Source organism: Eretmochelys imbricata, chromosome 8 (genome assembly GCF_965152235.1).
Source record: "Eretmochelys imbricata isolate rEreImb1 chromosome 8, rEreImb1.hap1, whole genome shotgun sequence".
Lineage (NCBI taxonomy): Eukaryota > Metazoa > Chordata > Testudines > Cheloniidae > Eretmochelys > Eretmochelys imbricata.
This window is the reverse complement of record NC_135579.1, coordinates 90398371-90418891: the sequence shown is the minus strand read 5'-3', so window position 1 is coordinate 90418891 and position 20521 is coordinate 90398371. Positions and strand designations below refer to the sequence as shown.

Here is a 20521-nt window from a genome sequence, read left to right as displayed (position 1 = left end):
CACGCTCACACGTTTATCAAAGTCAAAATTCCAGCACCCCATCCGCTGGTGGGTGAGGCCTCCGGAAAAGGCAGGCTGGCTGTCAGTGTGAGATCCCTTGGGGTCGCAGCCAGGTAAATATGGTGGGCCTGCTCTCCAGACCCGCAGAGAAGAGGAAAATCCTGGCTGGGAAGTTGCAGAAGGTTTGAAGGCCTGCGAAGGGGCGTGTGCACCCCCCTCCCGGCTCCCCACTACCCTCCCCGCGTTTCAAGCACACCACTGAGGCGTGCACCGAGCCCGCGAGCAGCTTGGTGGCACCAGACACCTCCCTTTCCCCCCTTGGTGACTCCGATCCCGGCCCGGCTCCTCCTCCTGCTCCGCAGTTTCCCTCCCTCCGCAGCCACCGCTGTTTTCAGTCGGCAGCGAAGCGGAGCCGATCCCGAAGCTGGCTCAGTGCGCCCGGAGCGGGAGCGCAGGCGGGCGGGCGGGCGAGCTAGGTGCGCGCCGCGGGCGCCGCTTGGCCCTCCGGGGAGGAGCGTCAGGGGCAGGCTTTTGCGTCCCCAGCATGGAGGGGTGGGCCGCCGCGCCCCCGAGCCCCGCGCCCTAGTGGGACCCCTCCAGCCCAGGGAGGGGCTGCCCAGAAGTTTGGGAGGCGCTGAGGAAAGTTTGCTGCGGGGGGGGGGGCTGCGCGCTGCGGCCCGGGGAGGGAGGGTCCGTCCCCCCCGCCGGTCTCTCCAAGGCGCCCGTGGCAGCATGGCGAGGGGGGCAGGTCGGGAGGAGGCCGCCTGGCCGGCGCGCTGCTCCTCCGGCCGCCGGAACCCCCGCTTCCTCTCCCCCTGGCGTCGGGGCAGCGCTTTCCAGCGGCCCCTCTGTCTGGTTTACATGGCGCTTCTCTGGAGGCTCAGCGCGGCCGAGACGGAGTTTTCCATCTTGGATGAAGCGCAAGTTTTAGCCGCTCAGATGAAGAAACTTGCCACAGAGGAGCTGGGGGTCGTCACTATGCAGGTACCGTTCCCCCTCCACGCCTCTCTTCCCCCCCTGCCCTTTTCTCCTTCCTTCCTTCCCTGCCCCTTGTTCTCTTCCTCTCCTTTCCCTGTGTGCGCTCCCTCTCTCCTGCCTCTGCTCCTCTCTCCCTTCATCCTTTCTTCCTGGTTTTCTTTCCTCTATCTGGCTCCTCTTCTCCTAATTCTCGCTCCCTCCTCCTCTCGCTCCTCTGCTTCATTCCTGTTTTTCTTCCCATTTCTTTCTTTGCAAACTTCCCTCCCGCTTGTCCCCCCACCCCCGGTCGCTTTTCTCCCCCGCAAGCCCCTCGCTTCTGCCCCGACTTGCAGGGAGCCGGTGAGAGCCCTGTGGCTGTGGAGTCTCTTCCCACAGTGGCCACAGTTCCCCCCCACCATGCAGCTTTGCCTGACACACAGACGACCCCCCGTCCTCCCTCCAGTCAGTAGGGGTTGTTTTTTGTTGCCATTTGCTGATCAGTAAGCTCCTGGATCGTTGTGGTTTAGTGCATCCCTATAAAGTTTTGAAACATGACTCCCTGTTCGAGGCTGTTGCTTCGTGGGGCAGGGATACTTTGTATTTTATGAGGGTCTTGAAACTGACTATTTTGCATACTTTTGTCTCTTCAGTTTCAGGGACCTGTGCCCTTTGTGAGGCAGAGGCAAGCTTGATCCTTGATAAATCTTTAGGTGGATTTGATTATTGTTTTAAAACTCAAAAAGTATTTCCTTCTTGGACTTCGGTTCTGTTTTTTGTTTATATTCATGACTATATACAATTCCCGAAAACTAACCAACAGCATATGTGTGTGTGTGTGTGTATATATATATATCCTGAGCTTTTAAATTAAGAATACTGAAACTTTTATTTTGCAAGATTCAAAAAGAGGTTTTGAATTGTAAACTTTAGGTTTATTTATAAAACAAGCTGTAATTGAAGGTGGATATTTTGAGACTTCTTTAAGTATAGCAATATTTAAAGCTGAATTTAATACTAACTGGTTTTGAACAAAGTCCTTTAGGTCCATGTACAATTTTAGCTTTTTCATCTCCAAATATTTTTCTTTCTGATGTCAGTAAATCACAAACTGTAGTTCCTTCATGGAAGGAGAGGTTTTTTTATATGTGGAATTTACACACAGATGATGATGAGATAGGGAGACCATTCTTTCTGAAGGGAATATGCAATTTGACAAATTTATTATCTTCCTGCATCTCATTTCCTGACATCGTAATTTCTTTCAGCTCCAGGAGGAGAGAGGTGATTAGGAATTATTTGTATCCCTGCCTTCGTGGTTGCATATTAATGATAGTACAACTACTTTCAGTAAAAATACTGAATGCATCTGATGAAGTGAGCTGTAGCTCACGAAAGCTTGTGCTCAAATAAATTTGTTAGTCTCTAAGGTGCCACAAGTACTCCTTTTCTTTTTAGTAAAACTACTGTGATTTCTGTAATCACTGGCTGGAATTGCATAGGATGCTAATAGCTATGTTACAACAATCAACTACAACATACACACACAAAAAGTGAAATCGGATCCCAGATGCTCTGCAATCCAAGGTATAGGCAGTATCAAACGCAGTTTTAAAAGCCTCACAAATTGAGTAGGTGACACTTTTATGTGGTCAGCAGGGGTCCCTCCCCAAATGGCCCTTTATCTTCTCCAAACTGGCTTCATTCTACCACCTTTGAAACATCATTGTGTTGGCTAGCCTCCTAGGGCTGGGGCTTTGTCCAGGAAAATACCAAGCTGTTGTCTTGTCTTTTATAATCAGACATGTATGTAAATGACTTCACTTAACAAGGTAGATAGAAGTAAATTATTAATGCAGAGAACATTAGGGAAATCACTTTTTCTGTCTAGAGATCTAGAGGCATATTTACCCCCTGAAAATTATATATATAGTCCTATAAATGGTGGAGCTTCTGGTTAATGGAAATTAAATGAGTATGATCATATTTCTCAACTTATTTCTCCACTGTAAAAAAAAAAAAAAACAAAACCTTCTTGACAAGTGCTAGCAGCTTCAACACGTTTCTTCTTTGGTTTGTTTTTAGGTTGTTTCTTTTTTAAAGTCAGCTCACATAAAACATATGCTCAAAATTATCTTCCATAACAACACCTCATTGTGTTGTAGGCAGGCACAAAATGAACCAGGTTCCTCCACAAGAATTGTAGCCGGTCGTGGCTATTGGCTTAGGAAGCAAGCTTGATGCCAGGGTATAGGTATGCAAAATAACAACACTAAATGCTGTGTGCATTTATTGTTACTTGAATCGTGTGAGGCCAAAAGCAGTTAATACAGTGAAGCCAATAGTTGACAGGATGAGCCCTAGATTCTTTAAAATATTTGGCCGTTTTCAGTCCCATCAAGCTAATTTGAACGTTCCCCACTTCCTCCGTACATTGCTACAGCTGTTTCAGATTAAAAACTGGTTGAAAACAAACTCCCTGTGATTTTAGAAGCTTCTCTGATGATCTCTTCCAACAGTTGAACAAAAATCTTTATAAAATTTCAACTCTTTAAATTTAAGCAGTTAGTCCTCAAAAAGGGCTGCATGCAATTAAAACAGAATTATTATCTTTGGTATTTATGTAGTGCTGTTAGTGGGCTATATGGTAGGAGAGCTGTGCCAGTCAACGTGTTCCATGTTCCAAAGAGCTGTCAGTCTGTGGGCAAAAGATTGTTATACTACATTGTTCTGTATTGCACTGTGTGATCAGGTGGTCCTTCCTACTGGAAGGCATTTAGGAACAAATGAGGTTTAACCAAGATGGTCAGCGAAGCAACCCCGTGCTCTGGGTGCCCCGACACCTCTGACTGCCAGAAGCTGGGACTGCATGATGGGGATAGATCACTTGATAATTGCCTTCTTCTGTTTACTCTCTATGAATCATCTGGCGCTGGCCACTGTCAGAAGACAGGATACTGGACTAGATGGACTGTTGGTCTGACTCAGTATGGCCGTTCTTATGGGGTTTTGGAAAAAGAATGAGGGAGCTTTGTGTACCTTAATTGGGAGGTTGCTCTAAGCATGGAAGAAGCCCCAAAAGCGGGAGTGAGTGAAAGAGACAAAGGAAGTGGCTAGGATTAGTGCTTGGGCAGAGTTAAGAGCATGATAGGGAGGAGATGAGGGCCGAGTTGTGGAGAGCCAGGAAAGTAAAGAGGGGAAACTAGCATAGATACCTAGATATGCTTTTGGGCAGCAGTGTTCAGCATAGACTGGAGTTGAGAGGAGCAAAAGGTGGCAGTGCTTAAAGCATGAAACAAATAGGGCATGCTGTAGTATGTGGTCAGTTGAGAGGGAGAGGGAGAGAGATGGATTTTTATTTTTTGAGAGAGCGAGGGTACATAGAAAAAGAAATGGCAGGATTTGACAAGAACTTGAATGTGAAGAAAGGAGAGAGTGCGCGAGGAGTCAATGGTGACTCCAAAGTCATGAGCTTTGGTGATGGGAAGGATGGAGATGGGAGGTAGAGAAGAATTTGAAGGAACAATAAGTTTAGTGGCTGCATCGAGTCTGAGGTGGCAATGAAATATCCAATGAATGTTAGGCTGCAGTATCAGAGAGGCAGGTGGGAATCCGTAAATAGACTGAAGGCGAGAGGTTGATTTGGTGTATGTGAATCTGGGAAAGAGTCCGAAGAGGAGAAAACTGAAGGTGGGACCACCAAAAGAGAAAGGGAGGGAGGATGAGATGGAGCCTCCAGAGGAAACATTAAAGGAGCATCTGGAGAGGTAAGAGAGGAACCAGGAGAGCACTGAGCCTTAGAAGCCCGTGAAAGGGGAGGGTGTGTATATATAAAAGCCAAAAGATGGAAACATGGCTAGTGTTATAAACAAAATCTGTCTCCCTGATGCTATATCTACTTCCTCTAATACAATTATTACAGCACTAATGTGAAGAAAATGTATCTGGAATATTGATAGGAAGGTTCATTGTTTTTATGGACTTGTATTGAAATCCTGTTATATAACATTTACTTTTTATAGTTTATTTTCTAAGAGTAGCAAAATCCTACTGGAATGAATGGGATGCATGCATCTGTGAATAGTAAGAATAATACTGATTCTGCGTGGATAGTAAGGATGATAGTTATTGTGACAGCATCGTTCTAACAATTGTCTTGGTATTAGGACAACTGTATCTTATTTGTAGACGGTGAGCTGACAGGCATCAGTGCAGAAGCTGTTTTGTTGTTTTTTTTTTTTAAACCAAGTTTTATGTTTTTAAACATAGGTCTATTGCTGGAAGTGTGTTGCTTTCAAATTAGCCTTTGAATGTATAGAATAATATACCATAAACAATATTGCAAATAAAGATACTTGTGAGTAAGGATAACATGGCTGTGTGATTTCTTGTGTGAGGAGCAGCATTCCGTGGGCAGGTAGGACATTTATTTTTGAACAAATATGTGGCCCCATTACACATATACTTTGTGGAATATTGTATCACAAGTATTCTGTAGAAATATATTTACCGTATGCCTTTGACAACACTTTGGGCCAATTCTTTGTTGATGTAATAATGTTTAGCTCTTCTATAGCCCTGTCCGTTGGTTGGTCTCAAAGTGCTTTGCAAAGGAGGGGCAACATTTAACCTTTTGTAAATTGTTTCACCTGTGTAGTCTGTTTCCCCTGTTGCTTGCCCAGGGAGAGGAAAAACTTTTTCAAAGAAACGTGACTGTAAACGCACAGTGGGATTCTGGGGCAAGCATAGTACCTGAAATTACAATTTACTTACCCACCCATCCCTGCCCAAACCAGTAGCTAGACTTCAAGTTGACAAAAACCGTCTGATTTTACTGTGAAATTTTGTTTTGGCAATTCTTCTTCTTCTGTCGTGTGGCTGGTGCTGTTGGGTTCTGGGGAGGTGGGTGTAGAGCAGCAGCTACAGTATGTTTTGGCAATGATGTGTGTTCTGAAAACACCTGATGCTTAAACTGGCAATTTAAGTTATGTTTGTGTGCTCCAAGTGATTTTAAAAGGCGGCCATATTACTTTGCATCATTTGGTAGACCATACATTTAATGAACTATCTTAATGTCACAAGCCACAAAAGATGGTACTTTGTTGAATGAACAGGTTAATGGGCAAATTCTGCGTATTCTTCTGAGTTGTCTGTTCAGTTGGCACTTGGCAGTCATTTAAAAACTACAGGCCTTTACATTAAAATTACAACCAAGTTGGAGATTGTGTCCTAACCCAGTTCAAACAGAGTACACTGGCCCTTAACTATGTTCTGTTATTTGGTTAATCCCAGATTGGTTTCCCTGCTTCCATTGTAATTGTAGTGTAGATCGCTGGCTGAAAAACTTCAGAAATTTTGACTGGAAAAACAGAACACAATTCTTGTGAAAATGTTGACCATTTTTTAACAAGCACAGGACCTATGACCTCCTGAGTTACAATACTGACTCTTTCAGTGGCATTGGGTAATTCATTCTAACTCAGACTCCTTGTCTATAAAATGGAGATATACCTACCTACCTACCTCACAGGGTGTTTAGAGGATTAATGAATGCTTGGTAGAGGAAAATCTATTGTAATTTTGAGTACGTACATAACTTTAAAGCCATGTAGGCCCAGAAGCAAGCAATATGCCCTTAGGATTTAGAATATTTTGACAACTTTCTCATCCTGATCCTTTATGCTTATTGTGCTAGAAGAGTACAATTCTTCCTTTCTCTTTCCCCCCACCATCTCCAAACATGGGAGCACAGTTGGAAAAAAATGCCTCCCTGACTGCTAAAATGGCAGTCGGCTACTCCCAAGGACAAAAACAACTATATTTTTCTGTCTGTTAAATTACAGCGCTCTGGTTTCTGATTAACAGTGTTAATACTTGCTCAGATGCTGTGGTAATGGGCACAATAGAAAAACCTATGGTATACAGGCTCCTCCAGCTCGACTGGGAGACTATTATACTAGTAGCATGTTTAGCCATATAATGCTTTTCAGTAAAAGCAGGGTGGGACACAGGCCAGGTTGACAGACACAAGTAGAATGCTGTCAGATTTTCATTGTGTGTGGAAGGAAATAATGTCACCTTTATTTTGAAGAGTACAGAACCACTGTTTGTTGTCTGATGCTGTTGATAGAGTTGTAATAAACCAAGAATTCTAGTAACCAGAATTAGCATTTTTCATCCATAAATCTCAAAAGCAAACTTCACAAAAGAGGTAGGTATTCAAGGTTGGAGTTGTAGATAACACATTAGATTTAGAACTGAGATCTAGGTTCTGTTTCTGGCTCCACCATAAACTTCCTGGGTGACCTTGGGCAAATCTGTGCCTCTGTTTCCTATCTTTAAAATGGGGATAACAATATTTCTCTACCTCTCACAGGTGTTACAGACATTAATGGTTTTATTTTGTAAGGTGCTTAGATACTAGGGTGATTAGTGCCATGGGAAAATCTGTAAACCATCAATCATTATCATGATCTTAAATCAAGATCTCTAGTTTGCAAAATTAAGGACATTTATTAAATTAAACTTTTCTAATTTCATATCTACTTATTTTTTTGAAAGCATCCCCTTGAATACAGAATAGAAGAACAGGTATCTATTTTTATGTATTTTTTTTCTGTTGGCTTCTGGTTGTGGTTTACTGTGCTTGAAAGCCATTTGGGAGAGTGAAACAAAATAAAAATTAAGAAGTGCAGGTTGATAAATAGTTTATGAGCTACTGTTTTTTCTTATTCAATAGTATACATTATAGTAATTATGGAGTGGAAGCCAGTGGAGTAAAATCTCATCTGTTTTACATGATTATGTCTTGGTTTGCATCCAATCATAACAATCTTTCTGAAGGCTCTGTGAAAGCCCAAGACTGCAGCAGTTTTTCATCCTATTCCACTTGGACTTTTTTTCATGAAACATTTCAAAAAGATATAGTGCGGTCCTGGTGGAAGGGCACTTAAAATAGTAAAGCTTAGGAGAATGAATCTGAATTTTTAATTAGGCTTTGAGTTGTTTCTTCAAAGTGTCGAGACATCATTAGTGATGTAAGTCTTGTTGCATTAGTGGAGACTGACATTTCACTTCAAACACAGAGAACGCAGCTGTCCTGTGCAGATAAAAGTTTTCAAATGTGGTGCAGCAAGGTGGATTGCTAGATAATTAGCTGTCCCACTTTACTGCTGTGTTGAAGAGCCCTGCCAGTCACGGGAGGGAGAAAGGCGGAATTATTAACGGGAGGAAATCCAAGTATGTCATAAAGCAATTTGAAATCTCTCAGCTGTGGCAAGGCTGATAAGACATATGTTAAGGAAACACACAAAGTAAGTACAGTATATGTTAGCCAATTCTTTTTCTTAGCTTAATTCAGCAAAGCGGAAATGGCAAAAGCCTAATGATCCCTACAATATAGCAAAGTACTTGCAGTGGTTCCATCAGCCTGACCTTGGCACTGGTAGCAAAGAAATTAACATTTATATTTTACATGTCAATTTAAAAAATAAATTTGCAATTTATGAGAGTTTCAGAATAGGAAGGAATAACTACAAAAATGTAAACTGTCGGTTAAAGTGCATTTGGGACAAAATAAATGTTTGGCATCAACATAATTTAAAAAATAATCTGAGTTTAAACAGTATCAGTGTTCCATGCAGAGAATAATGTAATAACTGTAGGATGTTATATGTTTGTATGCTTCTTGTACATAACACACCAGTTCACTTTCATTGGATTCTGGATTCTGCACCCCTTCAAGTTAAGGGGAACTTTGCCATTGATTTCAATGAGCATAGGGTCAGGGCTATATAATAAATAGCTATATCTTTAAACGCCAATCTTTTGCCTCTTTTTTTTTATAAGTCTTTCTGAACATCATAAATAATACAATAAAAACGTAGCCTTAAATACCTTTGATGTATCAAAAATTCTATCCTGTGGGTATCAACTAATGGCAGTTCTATCTTCTGATGTATTACACCGTTCCAATGCTTAAGAGTAATAAAAAAAAAATCATACTATGCAGTTATGGAGGACCTTGCAAAGGAAAACACTTAAGGCCAGAGCCACAAAAGGACTTAGGTGCTAGACTCCCACTTGAGGGCTTAAATTCCAGAATCAGGCCTCGATGGGATTCACAAAACCCCTGCTCAGCTGCGGCCAAGCCCCATAGGTGCCTAAACTCATTTGGGTTTTTCCTGTAAAAGTTCCCTCTGAGCCTACATTTCTGTCTCAGAATGTGCGTACTGCAGCTCTGTGCCAGCCATCCAGATCCAAAGCCTCAGAACGATGTACAAATGGGGGTATGTTCCTTGGCCTAACCGGCCTGCTGTGCCAATCCGGTAGGCGTGTGCCATGGTTGCATACCAGATAGGCCCCATAGAGGAGTTTACACAAAACGGCCAGTGGAGCAGGAGGAGGGCCGCCTCCCTTATAACTTTTAGCCCAGTGGTTAGGGTACTCACCTGAGATGTAGGAGACTCTCCGCGTTTAAGTCCCTTCTCATCAGGTGAACAGGGATCTGCCACCTTTCAGGTGTGTGCAGTAGCCACTAGGCTTTAAAATGTTTTCTTGCCAGGTTTCCTCGGTCTCCCTCCTGTTGAAGCTATCCACTGTGAATAAATAATGAAGGAATCGGTGGGCCAGAGAGAGCGAGAGCAAGCATGAGAATGACTCTGTAGCGTGGTGTTTAGAGCACTCACTTGGGGGTTGAGACCCAGGATCCAGTCCCCCTGTTCCAATGACATTTTCAATTATTTATACACTGTGGAACAGCTTCAAGAGGAGAGACTGAGCAGGTCCTACATCAGAATGGTCCACAGCTCAGGCACTCACCTGAGAGGTGGCAGGTCCCTGTTCATATCCCTCTTCCTCCTCATGTGAAGGGGGATTTGAGCCATTGGTGTTCCACATTCCAGATGAGCACCCTAACCACTGGGTTTAAAGTTATGAGGGAGGTCTGATGTCCTCCCCCCTTGCTTCTTGAAAAAAACAATATAGGCTTCTAACACCAAGAGAGGGTTTGCAGCTGAGCAGAGGGAGGCACCTCTTTGCATCCTGGGCTTAGGTGCCTAACTCTGGGGCCTGGTCTACACTGGGGGGGGAGGGAATCGATCTAAGATATGCAACTTCAGCTACAAGAATAGCGTAGCTGAAGTCGATGTATCTTAGATCGACTTAGAATCACTTACTTCGCGTCCTCGCAGCGCGGGATCAACGGCCGCTGCTCCCCCGTCGACTCCGCTTCCGCTTCTCGCCGTGGTGGAGTTCCGGAGTCGACAGTAGAGCGATCGGGGATCGATTTATCGTGTCTACACTACACGCCATAAATTGATCCCCAATAGATCGATCACTGCCCGCCGATCTGGCGGGTAGTGTAGACATGGCCTGGGAGAGGGGTGGGACTTAGGACATACCCCTCTCCTCTGCATTTCCTGTTGGCTAGCTTAGGCGAGGAGCCAGCCAGCATTGCTGATTTTTGTGAATCTCATATTGAGATGCTTGTCCCCATTCACTGTACAGGGACCCTAGGTATGAATCCCATTAATTTTTTTTTCTTTTTTTAAGATGACTAAAAGTTAGGTGTGGTGACACTCAGTTTGCTGCACCTATGTTTCTTTATGAATCTAGCCTTTAGTAATCTTAACTTCCCTGTAATTTGTTGTAGCTCTATTCCGTATTGTTCAACAGTGAAACTGTTAATAAAAAGTTTTATAGAACAATGTAATGCAAGGCCATAAATTGAAAACAAAGCTTAATAAAGTTCATTAGTAAAAACAGGGTGATACTTATCCAGAACTGGTTGGTACATCATGGGAGAAGTAATCTGGCTGGGGAGTCTCACCCAGTGTGGAGAATGGGGACATACTGCAACTGAATACAACTCCCATGAGTCACTGCAGCATGACAGCCAAACAGAAACACTTAGTTTCTTGGGCTTTTTTGGGGGGTTGGGGTGGAGGGGATTGGAATTTTCCATGGAAAGCAGATACCATTTGTGAAAAATTTAGTTGTGTAAAAATTCCAATTTTCTGTCTAAAAACAGTTCTGATGGAAAACTTTCAAGCAGCCATACCCCAAGCTGTCTTTATATGAATTAGGATCAGGAACTTGGTAACCTGTTAGCAGGAGGTGTTTGTATAGTGAGAAGGTTATTCCTCCCTCTACTCACTTTCGTGTTGGAATCCAAGTGCATCCCTCTCTTTCCTCAGCACTGCTTCTGAGCTCTCTTGGTCTAGGGACTTGGGGTGTCAATTTTTCATGGCCTCTTCTATGGCCCACAGAAACCAGCATTGCCACTAAGACTACATATTGTTTGGTAGAAGAAATTCGAGTTGACTCTTGGAACATGATTATGAATGTTACAAGTCAGCAGTGATAATGCACAGTATGAGGCAAGGCTTAAATCAAATCACTTTTCACTACTACCAGTTATAGGCTGACTGCAAAAGAGTTTAAGAGTGCATTTGCAAGTATATTTGCACAGCTACAAACAGCTGGCAAGAAGACTGCTCTTCCCAATTCATACTGATGTGTTTTCCTGCTTCACAGCTCTTAAGCAGAAGTAGCCCATAAGTCCTTGTTTCTACTAGAACTTTCTTCTTTCTTTAAATGCCCAGTCTTCACTTTGCCTTTGGACATGACATTTGAAGCTGCAACCACTCTACTAGTTAGAGAACAGAAACCATAATGCCTCCTGAGAGAAGCCACAATTGTATGTCAGCCAGCACTTTATAGGGCACTATAATTAGGTATTTGTATACTTTCTCCCCTGCCCCCCCCCCCATCTTTTTCATATACCCCTAAGACCTAGCAGAAATTTCTGGCTAACTATATGATCACCACAGATGGAAATTAGGCCAGAGGAAAAGACTTTAAAACAGACACATTGGGAAGTTCTAGAAGAGGTTTGCCGAGTCTGGAAATCTTCAGCAGTGCTTCTTCCTCCTTTTCCTCTGGTAAGGTTACTGCATGTCTTCCTTTGTACTGTACTGCATTTCTGGAGCATATTTGAGTACTATTCAAGACAGCACCCCTGCCCTTTCATATTAGTCCCCAATATCCAGAATCTAAAGGGATTCTCTGAGAACTTGGCAGATTTCACTATAAAACCTGCATTTTGTCACCAGCAAATTTGGAGGATAAATGGAGCTGGTGTTCGTATAAGGTTTTTAAACAAATCCTAGCTGCAGTCATCTGTTTGATCAACATTGCTGTACTTGCTTTGTGTTCAGGTTAATTTTTTTCATGTATGTTTCCTTGCTGAGATGGGTGAAGTGGCCACTCTTCTCTGCAGCTGCTATTTGTGAATTTTCTCTATAAAATTACTTTAGGTTCTATTTGCCAGTTTATCTTCCAAGAACCATCTGGAAGAGTATATATTCCAACCTTTGTCCACTGTCAAGCTTTGCTTGGATAGATAGGAGTCTTGACACAACTTCCACAAGACCGCTATTGAAATAGACGCACACTGACTTTTTTTTGGGGGGGAGGGGGATTTCCTGTTTCTGCACGTTCAGATCCAATATGGATATAGTCCAACCTCATGATATGATAATAAATAGTGCCACAAGCATGCCAAATAATTCTGGTGCTTTCATAATCAATTCATCTTCTGTTCAGCTTCACTGTTCTCTCTCTACGTCCAGTAAGTGAAGCATTAGAAGTACTTGCTCCTGATCCATTACCTCAGAAGTAATATGGAACAAAAAGAGTCTGAGGGGAGAGGCACAAAATCTCGAAACTAACTAGAGTGGGAGCCTGTTTGGGCCAAGGCTGGAAACATTTCCAACCCCGGGGAAGATGATGGAGGAAGCAGAGAGAATTTTACATATTGAACAGTGGGAGAAAGAAGAGTAGGAGCAGGTTTATATTTATTCAATAACATGAGGCCGTCCAGTTTTCTCTCTGTGTCCAGGTGTAATATCCCTTAGGTTCTGAGTGTTGTGTTAGGCAGACAGTGATCACAATTGCTGTTTCACAGCCCACATAGTCATCTATCTATGCCTTTTTTTTCAGGATCTAGATATAGTTGGGTTCCCTGTAAGTATAGAAGTAAACAGTTGCAAAAAGGTAAATCTCTAGTGGGCCCTGCTCTTTCCATTTTTGGGTTTTGCTGCTTAGATTTGGATTTCCTTAGAGCCCTTTCCCCTCCCATTTAATTGTTCTGCAGATCCCATTATTGTGTGACAGAACGATGAGCTTTTCATCAAGATCAGAAACAATCTGGGCTCATTTGACTCTAATTATGAGATTCCTCCATTCAGAAATGACTCATCGCTGTCCCACCCCCAAAAGTTCATGTAGGGCTATAGTAGCTTATTTGTTGAAAATGAGTGCAGCTATATTTGTGAGTCATGAAAGGAGAGGCGTCTTTGAGTCTATTGAGGGCTTTAGTGCCAGGACGGGGACCTGGAGCAGGAGATGAAAATGAACGGGAAGCCAAAGAGCACCTTGGCTTTGATTCAAAGTCACCCGCACAAGCAGGAGAATCTTGACCTCTCCTATTCCAGGGCTTTTTTTACATGAGGAAAATAACCTGGTGGTTTGATGGATGTCAGCCATTGATCGTCTGGTCACTACTGCTTTCCCCCCTCACATGCGGTGTCATTTGGTGATAGGGCAAATATAGACATCATAGTGTTCAACGCCATTTGGATGATGATTAGGCCAATATGGAGAGCGTGGCAAATGGCTGTTGTCAGCCACAGGTCACTTTCCTCTTAGAGGTGCTAAGAGGATTAATCCATCACTTTGTGTAATGTACAATTTATAAAGTTACTTTGGCAGTCCAGTGATAACAGCAAAAGGCCTCCTACACCTTCACTCACCTACTTCCCCTTCTCAGGGTTGGAAATGGCATCTCACTTCATTGGAGAGCTAAGGAGGCTGGTTCTTCCAGAAAATTCAGCGTAACGGGTATGTATGTGGGATAGTGTGATGTCAAAAATAGTCGATTTAACCCAGCATACCACAGCCACAGATCAGTTCACTCAGGGAGTGGGCACATCATCCTCAGGAGCTCCATCTGCTGAGTAGCATGTTTGTTTGTGGGGTGGGTGACAGAGAACTCCACTAAATTGTTGGCAGTCATGACCAATATCCTAAGCTTGTGTCCTATTTGTAAAAGGTCCAATGAGCAGAGAGCTCCAGTTACAGATGCATTCTGAATTCCCTTGCCCAGGATACAGGTTTTCTCTCCTTTTGATGTTAAACAATTTTCTGGAAAATAGAGATTAACCGAGGGTGATGAGAGTGATATCATTGTACGTGGCGTCATCAGGCTTAATTCCAGAATCTTATCTAGTGTTCCTGGATTTTAATTTTAGATGCTTCTTCACTTTCTTGGTCTGTAACACCAAGAACCCATGTTATTTACCATGATCTTCAGACACTCACTCTCTCCCCTGAGTTTTGAAAGGATGAGATTCATACAGGAGTTGTCGCTCCTTCCTTCCCAAAATTCCACTCCAGACCAGGAGGTGAGCTACCATGGCTTGTAGTGTATGATGCATACTAAGTCTTTGTAGTGATGCAACAAGAAGCAGGTAGATTACTGGAAACAGGAAAGGGTTCATGTGCTGGACTGGGACTCGGCCAATCTGGGGTCAGTTCTTGGCTCCGCAAGTGGCTTTGACTGTACCTGACCATAGGTAAGTCAATCTCTCTGAGCCTCAATTTCTGGTGGTGGTCTGTTGATTTTGGAGAACTAAATATTACTTGGAGGAAAAGGTGAGAGAGGGCTTTTGATCATCTCCCCCTGCCCCTCTGATATGTGAAAGTTGTAAGATGAGATGATGGAAGCATCAAAGACCACCGTGGCTCAGTGAATCAGGTGCTGTGCCTATTAATTCCTTAAGCCTAGGAGCTGAAAGGGTTGTGTATTCTGAGGACTTGGGTCTGGTTCTACTCTCCTATAGCAGAGCTTAATCTGTCAGTTTTGGTGATGCACCAAAGATTCCAAAGCAGCATTTTTTAGATAAAATGTGGGATTTGTATGCCATTTCCCCCGGGCTTGTTGCTTCTAGATAAAGTATAACAGGTCCTTCTAAAATTTAGAGTTCCGTTCAATGTGATAGTTTCATCTTATTTGGAATAGAGGGAAGAGGCCTTTCATGAAGGAATAGTTTAAATTGGGTGTTCATGCACTGTATACGCTAATGAAACTATGGTCTAGATCAGTGGTTCCCAAACTTGTTCCACCGCTTGTGCAGGGAGAGCCCCTGGTGGGCCGGGCCGGTTTGTTTACCTGCCGCATTCGCAGGTTTGGCCGATCGCAGCTCCCAATGGCCACAGTTCACTGCTCCAGGCCAATGGGAGCTGCTGGAAGCGGTGGCCAGTACGTCCACTGGGAGCCACGATCAGCCGACCCCGCAAATGCGGCAGGTAAACAAACCGGCCCGGCCCGCCAGGGGCTTTTCCCGCACAAATAGCAGAACAAGTTTGGGAACCACTGGTCTAGACAGAAGATCATTGAGCCTCCTTGGACATATCTTTTGACTACAGAATCCTATGTGATGTTTCCAGTACTAGTCCTTAATTGCTCTTTTTTATTCCTTTTGCTATTGACTACCCAATGACTGTCCGGTGTGCTGTGGGAATTACTCCCCCAGCCTGGATTGGTGGAGTTGAGCCTCAAAAAAAACCAAGTTACAGAGAAAATTACACTTTCTGGGCCCTGCAGGGACATTGGAATAAACACTGGGGACTTCCAGTTTGACAAATTATACAGCAATGTTTATGCTTCTATTTTTACTGTAAATGCCAAAGTCTTTGGTCTGGCATATTTAAAATTAGAAAGTCTGTTGTAGCCAGATGCACAGAATTTCAATGTTTATTTTAAGAAGCCTTGATTTTTCTTTTTAAATTTTTAATACTGTATGGGGATTAAGGTGGAAAATGAAAATAAATGTTCAAACTTTTAGCTAAGAGGTAAAGAAAAAGCCTGAGTAATTATCACAGAGCATCTATAAGTATGTAATCAGATGTTAAAATTTAGAAATGATACATTAACCATTCCTGGCTTGCAGCTTGACAGATAAATCCTTAGATGGAGTTTTAGGAAACAAAAATGCAGGTGTATTTTTCGTAATCAGGGGAATTTTAAAACTCTCAAAGAGTCTGAGATACAGAAAAAAGAGCAATTTTACTACTTTTTTGGGACATGAAGCTTGAATAGCTGTCTCTTCACTTCAAAACAACTTAATATAAAATTGGTTTTGAAACTTCTTTAATTTTTTTGTTTTTCCCAGCACAGATTATTGAATAGTTTTGATTTTAAAATTATGTAGAATTTATTAAAACCTTAATTTCAAAACAATTAAAATATTTTCTTTACCAAAAGAGCTACCTATAATCAGCAGGCCATACATTTCAAGAAGTAGCTGAAAATGCAAACCAAACGTAATTTAAAACTCTCCAACAAATTGTCTTGATGTTTCTGATTAAATTTTGTTTTTAAAAAATCTAAAATCTTTTGATTTTAATTTTTCTTCGAACCATCTGTATAGTTAGTCTAACCATCTCTGCTCCCTCTCCCAACTTAAATATTTCCAAGTTAGCTAGGTAGATGATGAGAGGCTTAATTATGATCTTGGTTACACCAGTGTAATTCCATTGACTTCTGAGGGGTTGCTCTTGATTTTCATCAGTGTCAGAGCAGAATCAGGCCTGGAAAAATTAAACAACAAATAAATATTTAATCACAGGTACAGAATAGAATGCACTGGAAAGATACAGTATGTACCATTTATATGGAAAAGGCAGTTAATGTTGAGATTTTAATTTTGTAAAATCTGCCACTTTGCACATTTATATGTGTAATAGAGATTTTCAGTCCTTGGCCACATAAATATACACAGAAATTACAAGGCAAAACACTTCATGAAGCAGTGCAGGAATGATACCAACTATTTAAAACCCTTAAGAGACAGTTGTAGTTTTTCTTAAACACTGATACTAGCTTGGAAATTTAAGGTTGAAATCACACGTAGGAGGTGGGGATGAGTAAACTGAAGTATGAAAATACAAAGCTAAGGTCACTTAAAAACCTGACCTCTGCTTTCAACCCTTGCTGATCTCTCATCTGTTTACCAACAGAAATTGTTTGTAAGATGGAGTATCTGTTTAATTGTGTTTATTTGAAAACAGCCCATAACAACAAAATTGGTGCTAAAATTAACTTGAAATCTGCCCCTCAAGAATGAGTTAAGTGCTTTCAAATACTGCCCCTGAGTTTCACTGCTGATTTCTTTTACTTTACGAGCACACTTTCCTATTTTTTAACATGTTTTCCCCCTCCCATGTATGTTTGTGTAAATCTTTCACACAGCAAGAGCTCATTCCCCTTGGTATTGTAGGTGGTTAGCAGAGTTATTGCAGATCATCTAGATCATCTCAGGGCTAATCTACACTAGGAGTGCCACAGTAACACAGCTGGTGAAAATGCTCTATGCTGATGGCAGAGAGCTCTCCTGCCGGCATAATAAAACCACCTCTGCGAGAGCGCAGTAGCTATGTTGGTGGGAGAACTTCTCCCACCGACATAGTGCTGTCCACACCGGTGCTTAGGTCAGCGTAACTTATGTTGCTCAGGGGGTGTCATAGGCACAGCCCTGAACGACATAACTTATACCTATGTAAGCTGTAGTGTAGACAAGCCCTCAGTAACTGCTCTAAGGATCATTCACTGTGCATTGAAATTTTAAAAAGGTCTCTCACTCAGTGCCTAATTCACACCATCATGTTACATATTGCAGAGGTCTCAGAATAATGTATATATTGTTTACAGTATCCATACAAATGGGTGAGAGTTAGCAAGTGAGTAAAAAGCCTTCATTCTGAAACTGGCCTTAAGTTTTGTTACGGATGCATGAAAACAAGAAGGGGTTTGAGGTTTTATTTTTCCTCCCTCTATCTATTGGAATAAAACTTAATTTAATTTTCATAAGAAGAACGTATGTGGGGAGAAGAGAGTAAAATCTCAAACTGCTTGGATTTGCACATCCATCACATCACTACAAACATCAACTCATAGATAAAATCCACCTTTTATTTGAGAAGTGTGAACTTTTATGGCTTCCTTATTTGTTTTGTTTAAATGTTCCAACCCAGGCCTAGCAGAGCTAAAGTATGAGTGTTGTGTATCCTGAGAGCTGCATTCACCAGATATCTATAACATGTACCTGCTTCTTTAATCCAGAGTAGTTGGGGATCTACAAATTGCCTTTCTAATTTAATAACTGAGCAGTTACAAGCATATTTTCTGATGGTCAGTGGCTTCTTGGCTTCTGGTCTATAGCTGGGCATTAGCTGCCATGAAATACTTGGCCCTGAAGTTGTTATTGCTGTTACAAACCGTGTGATATTAATGAATGTTCAACTTCATATTTCATTTAACAACAATACATAGGGTATTTATGGTCTGTCAGCTAAAAGTCAAACTGCTCACTGCCATGGAAACTGCATTATGCTTACTGTATTGATCTTTTCTTAGCAGCTATTGACTGCAGCAGTAACCGGCGGAAAAGTACTTCATTCCAAAAATTCTCTTTGTCTTCTAATGTTTATCGATCTACACGTAGTGAACCTACTATAGTATATTGTTATTAAAACTACTGGATTCAGGCTCACAGTTAAGATACCCCAAATATTATTATTTTTAAGTAGGGCTCTTGCTAGTAATCTGCAATATGAATTAGTGGTTTCTGGGTTAGATATCTCCATGTGAAAGAAAATTAAGTCTGCAAAGTCTAATGCATTTTAAAATAGTCACAAGTACTGGCGTACCATTTCTCTAGTACATAAATCTAATTTTGGCAGGGTTCCCCCACATGTCTATTTATGCAATAACTTAACTACAAGTGTAGAAAATACATTCCACTAACTGCAACCTCAAATATCCAAAACTAGCTTTTTTATATATGTCCAACAGTAGAATATAGGGTCTATAAACTAAAAATATAAATTGAAGAGAGCATTATATTTATACCATGGTATACAAAGTAGGTACTTGAATTTCTTTCAAGGCAGTAGAGGTGAAGGGACAACCTTGATAGAAGTAACTAGGACTAACAGGCATACCTTGGTAAAAGGGAAAATGTGAAACCGATATGCCATTTTTAAACCTGTTTGAAGAGTAAGCCTATTGAGTTTGTTCCATTTCATATTCCGGTGATGACACCTAAATGACTTATAGATTCATAGATATTAAGGTCAGAAGGGATCATTATGATCATCTAGTCTGACCTCCTGTGCAACGCAGGCCACAGAATCTCACCCACCCACTCCTACGAAAAACCTCTCACCTATGTCTGAGCTATTGAAGTCCTCAAATCCTGGTTTAAAGACTTCAAGGAGCAGAGAATCCTCTAGCAAGTGACCCGTGCCCCATGCTACAGAGGAAGGCGAAAAACCTCCAGGGCCTCTTCCAATCTGCCCTGGAGGAAAATTCCTTCCCGACCCCAAATATGGCCATCAGCTAAACCCCGAGCATATGGGCAAGATTCACCAGCCAGATACCCAGGAAAGAATTTTCTGTAGTAACTCAGATCCTACCCCATCTAACATCCCATCACAGGCCATTGGGCCTATTTACCATGAATACTTAAAGTTCAATTAATTACCAAAATCATGTTATCCCATCGTACCATCTCCTCCATACATTTATCGAGTTTAATCTTAAAGCCAGATAGGTCTTTTGCCCCCACTGCTTCCTTTGGAAGGCTATTCCAAAAGTTCACTCCTCTGATGGTTAGAAAGCTTCGTCTAATTTCAAGTCTAAACTTCCCAATGACCAGTTTATATCCATTTGTTCTTGTGTCCACATTGGTACTGAGCTTAAATAATTCCTCTCCCTCCCCGGTATTTATTTATCCCTCTGATATATTTATAGAGAGCAATCATATTACAGGTTGGAAAAATTCATGCTAAAGCTTGGTCCCCATACCATACGATATAGCACTAACTTAAAGAGGAGAGAAATGGTGGTAATTTTGGATAATTTGAAAACATGATGAAAGCTGAAAGCTGCTGCTGCTTCTCACCAAGTTAGAGCTCAGCTGCTGTACTTAAATACTAAGCTCCTTGGTACTGTGATTGTCTTTTGTTTTGTGTTTCTACAACGCCTAGCACATTGGGATCCTGCTCCAGGACAAACTCCCAAGCACTTCTACATTACAAATAATAATAATATTAAAACACGTCAAGCGTGAGCTGAGCTGCTGCTGCAGTGGCTTTTTGGGTACGACATCTATGTGACTGCTACCAAGAAGAAGTTATGAAATACTGGCTTGGCTCTGAAACACCTCCAGCAACTAATTTTAAGCTCTGGTTTTTCTAGTAGTGGATAGAAAAATCTTATTGTGTGGTTGATTTAGTGAATGAGTCCTCAGTTCATAATCTCTTTATAAAAATGTATGCACATTAACAGGAGGTATTTAATAGACACACTGCCTCGATGAAAGAATGCTTTGTGGAAGGAAGCTTTTGTGCATTTCTGGATCTCTCAGCAATTCCTGTGGAGCTTCCCAAGTCTCACTGACACAGAATGGCAGAGGAAAAGACCTTCTCACTTTAAGCCTGA

At 41.9% G+C, this 20521-nt stretch overlaps 1 protein-coding gene across 1 annotated transcript in view; it reads left to right on the top strand.

Annotated features, from left to right (window-relative positions):
* Positions 1 to 732: 732 nt before the first annotated feature.
* The window catches only part of CACHD1 (cache domain containing 1), a 185514-nt gene continuing 165725 nt past the window's right edge, over positions 733 to 20521 (top strand). Inside the window, exon 1 of the mRNA XM_077824497.1 lies at positions 733 to 984. Coding sequence (XP_077680623.1) covers positions 733 to 984 — 252 coding nt within the window. The remainder of the gene's footprint in view (positions 985 to 20521) is intronic.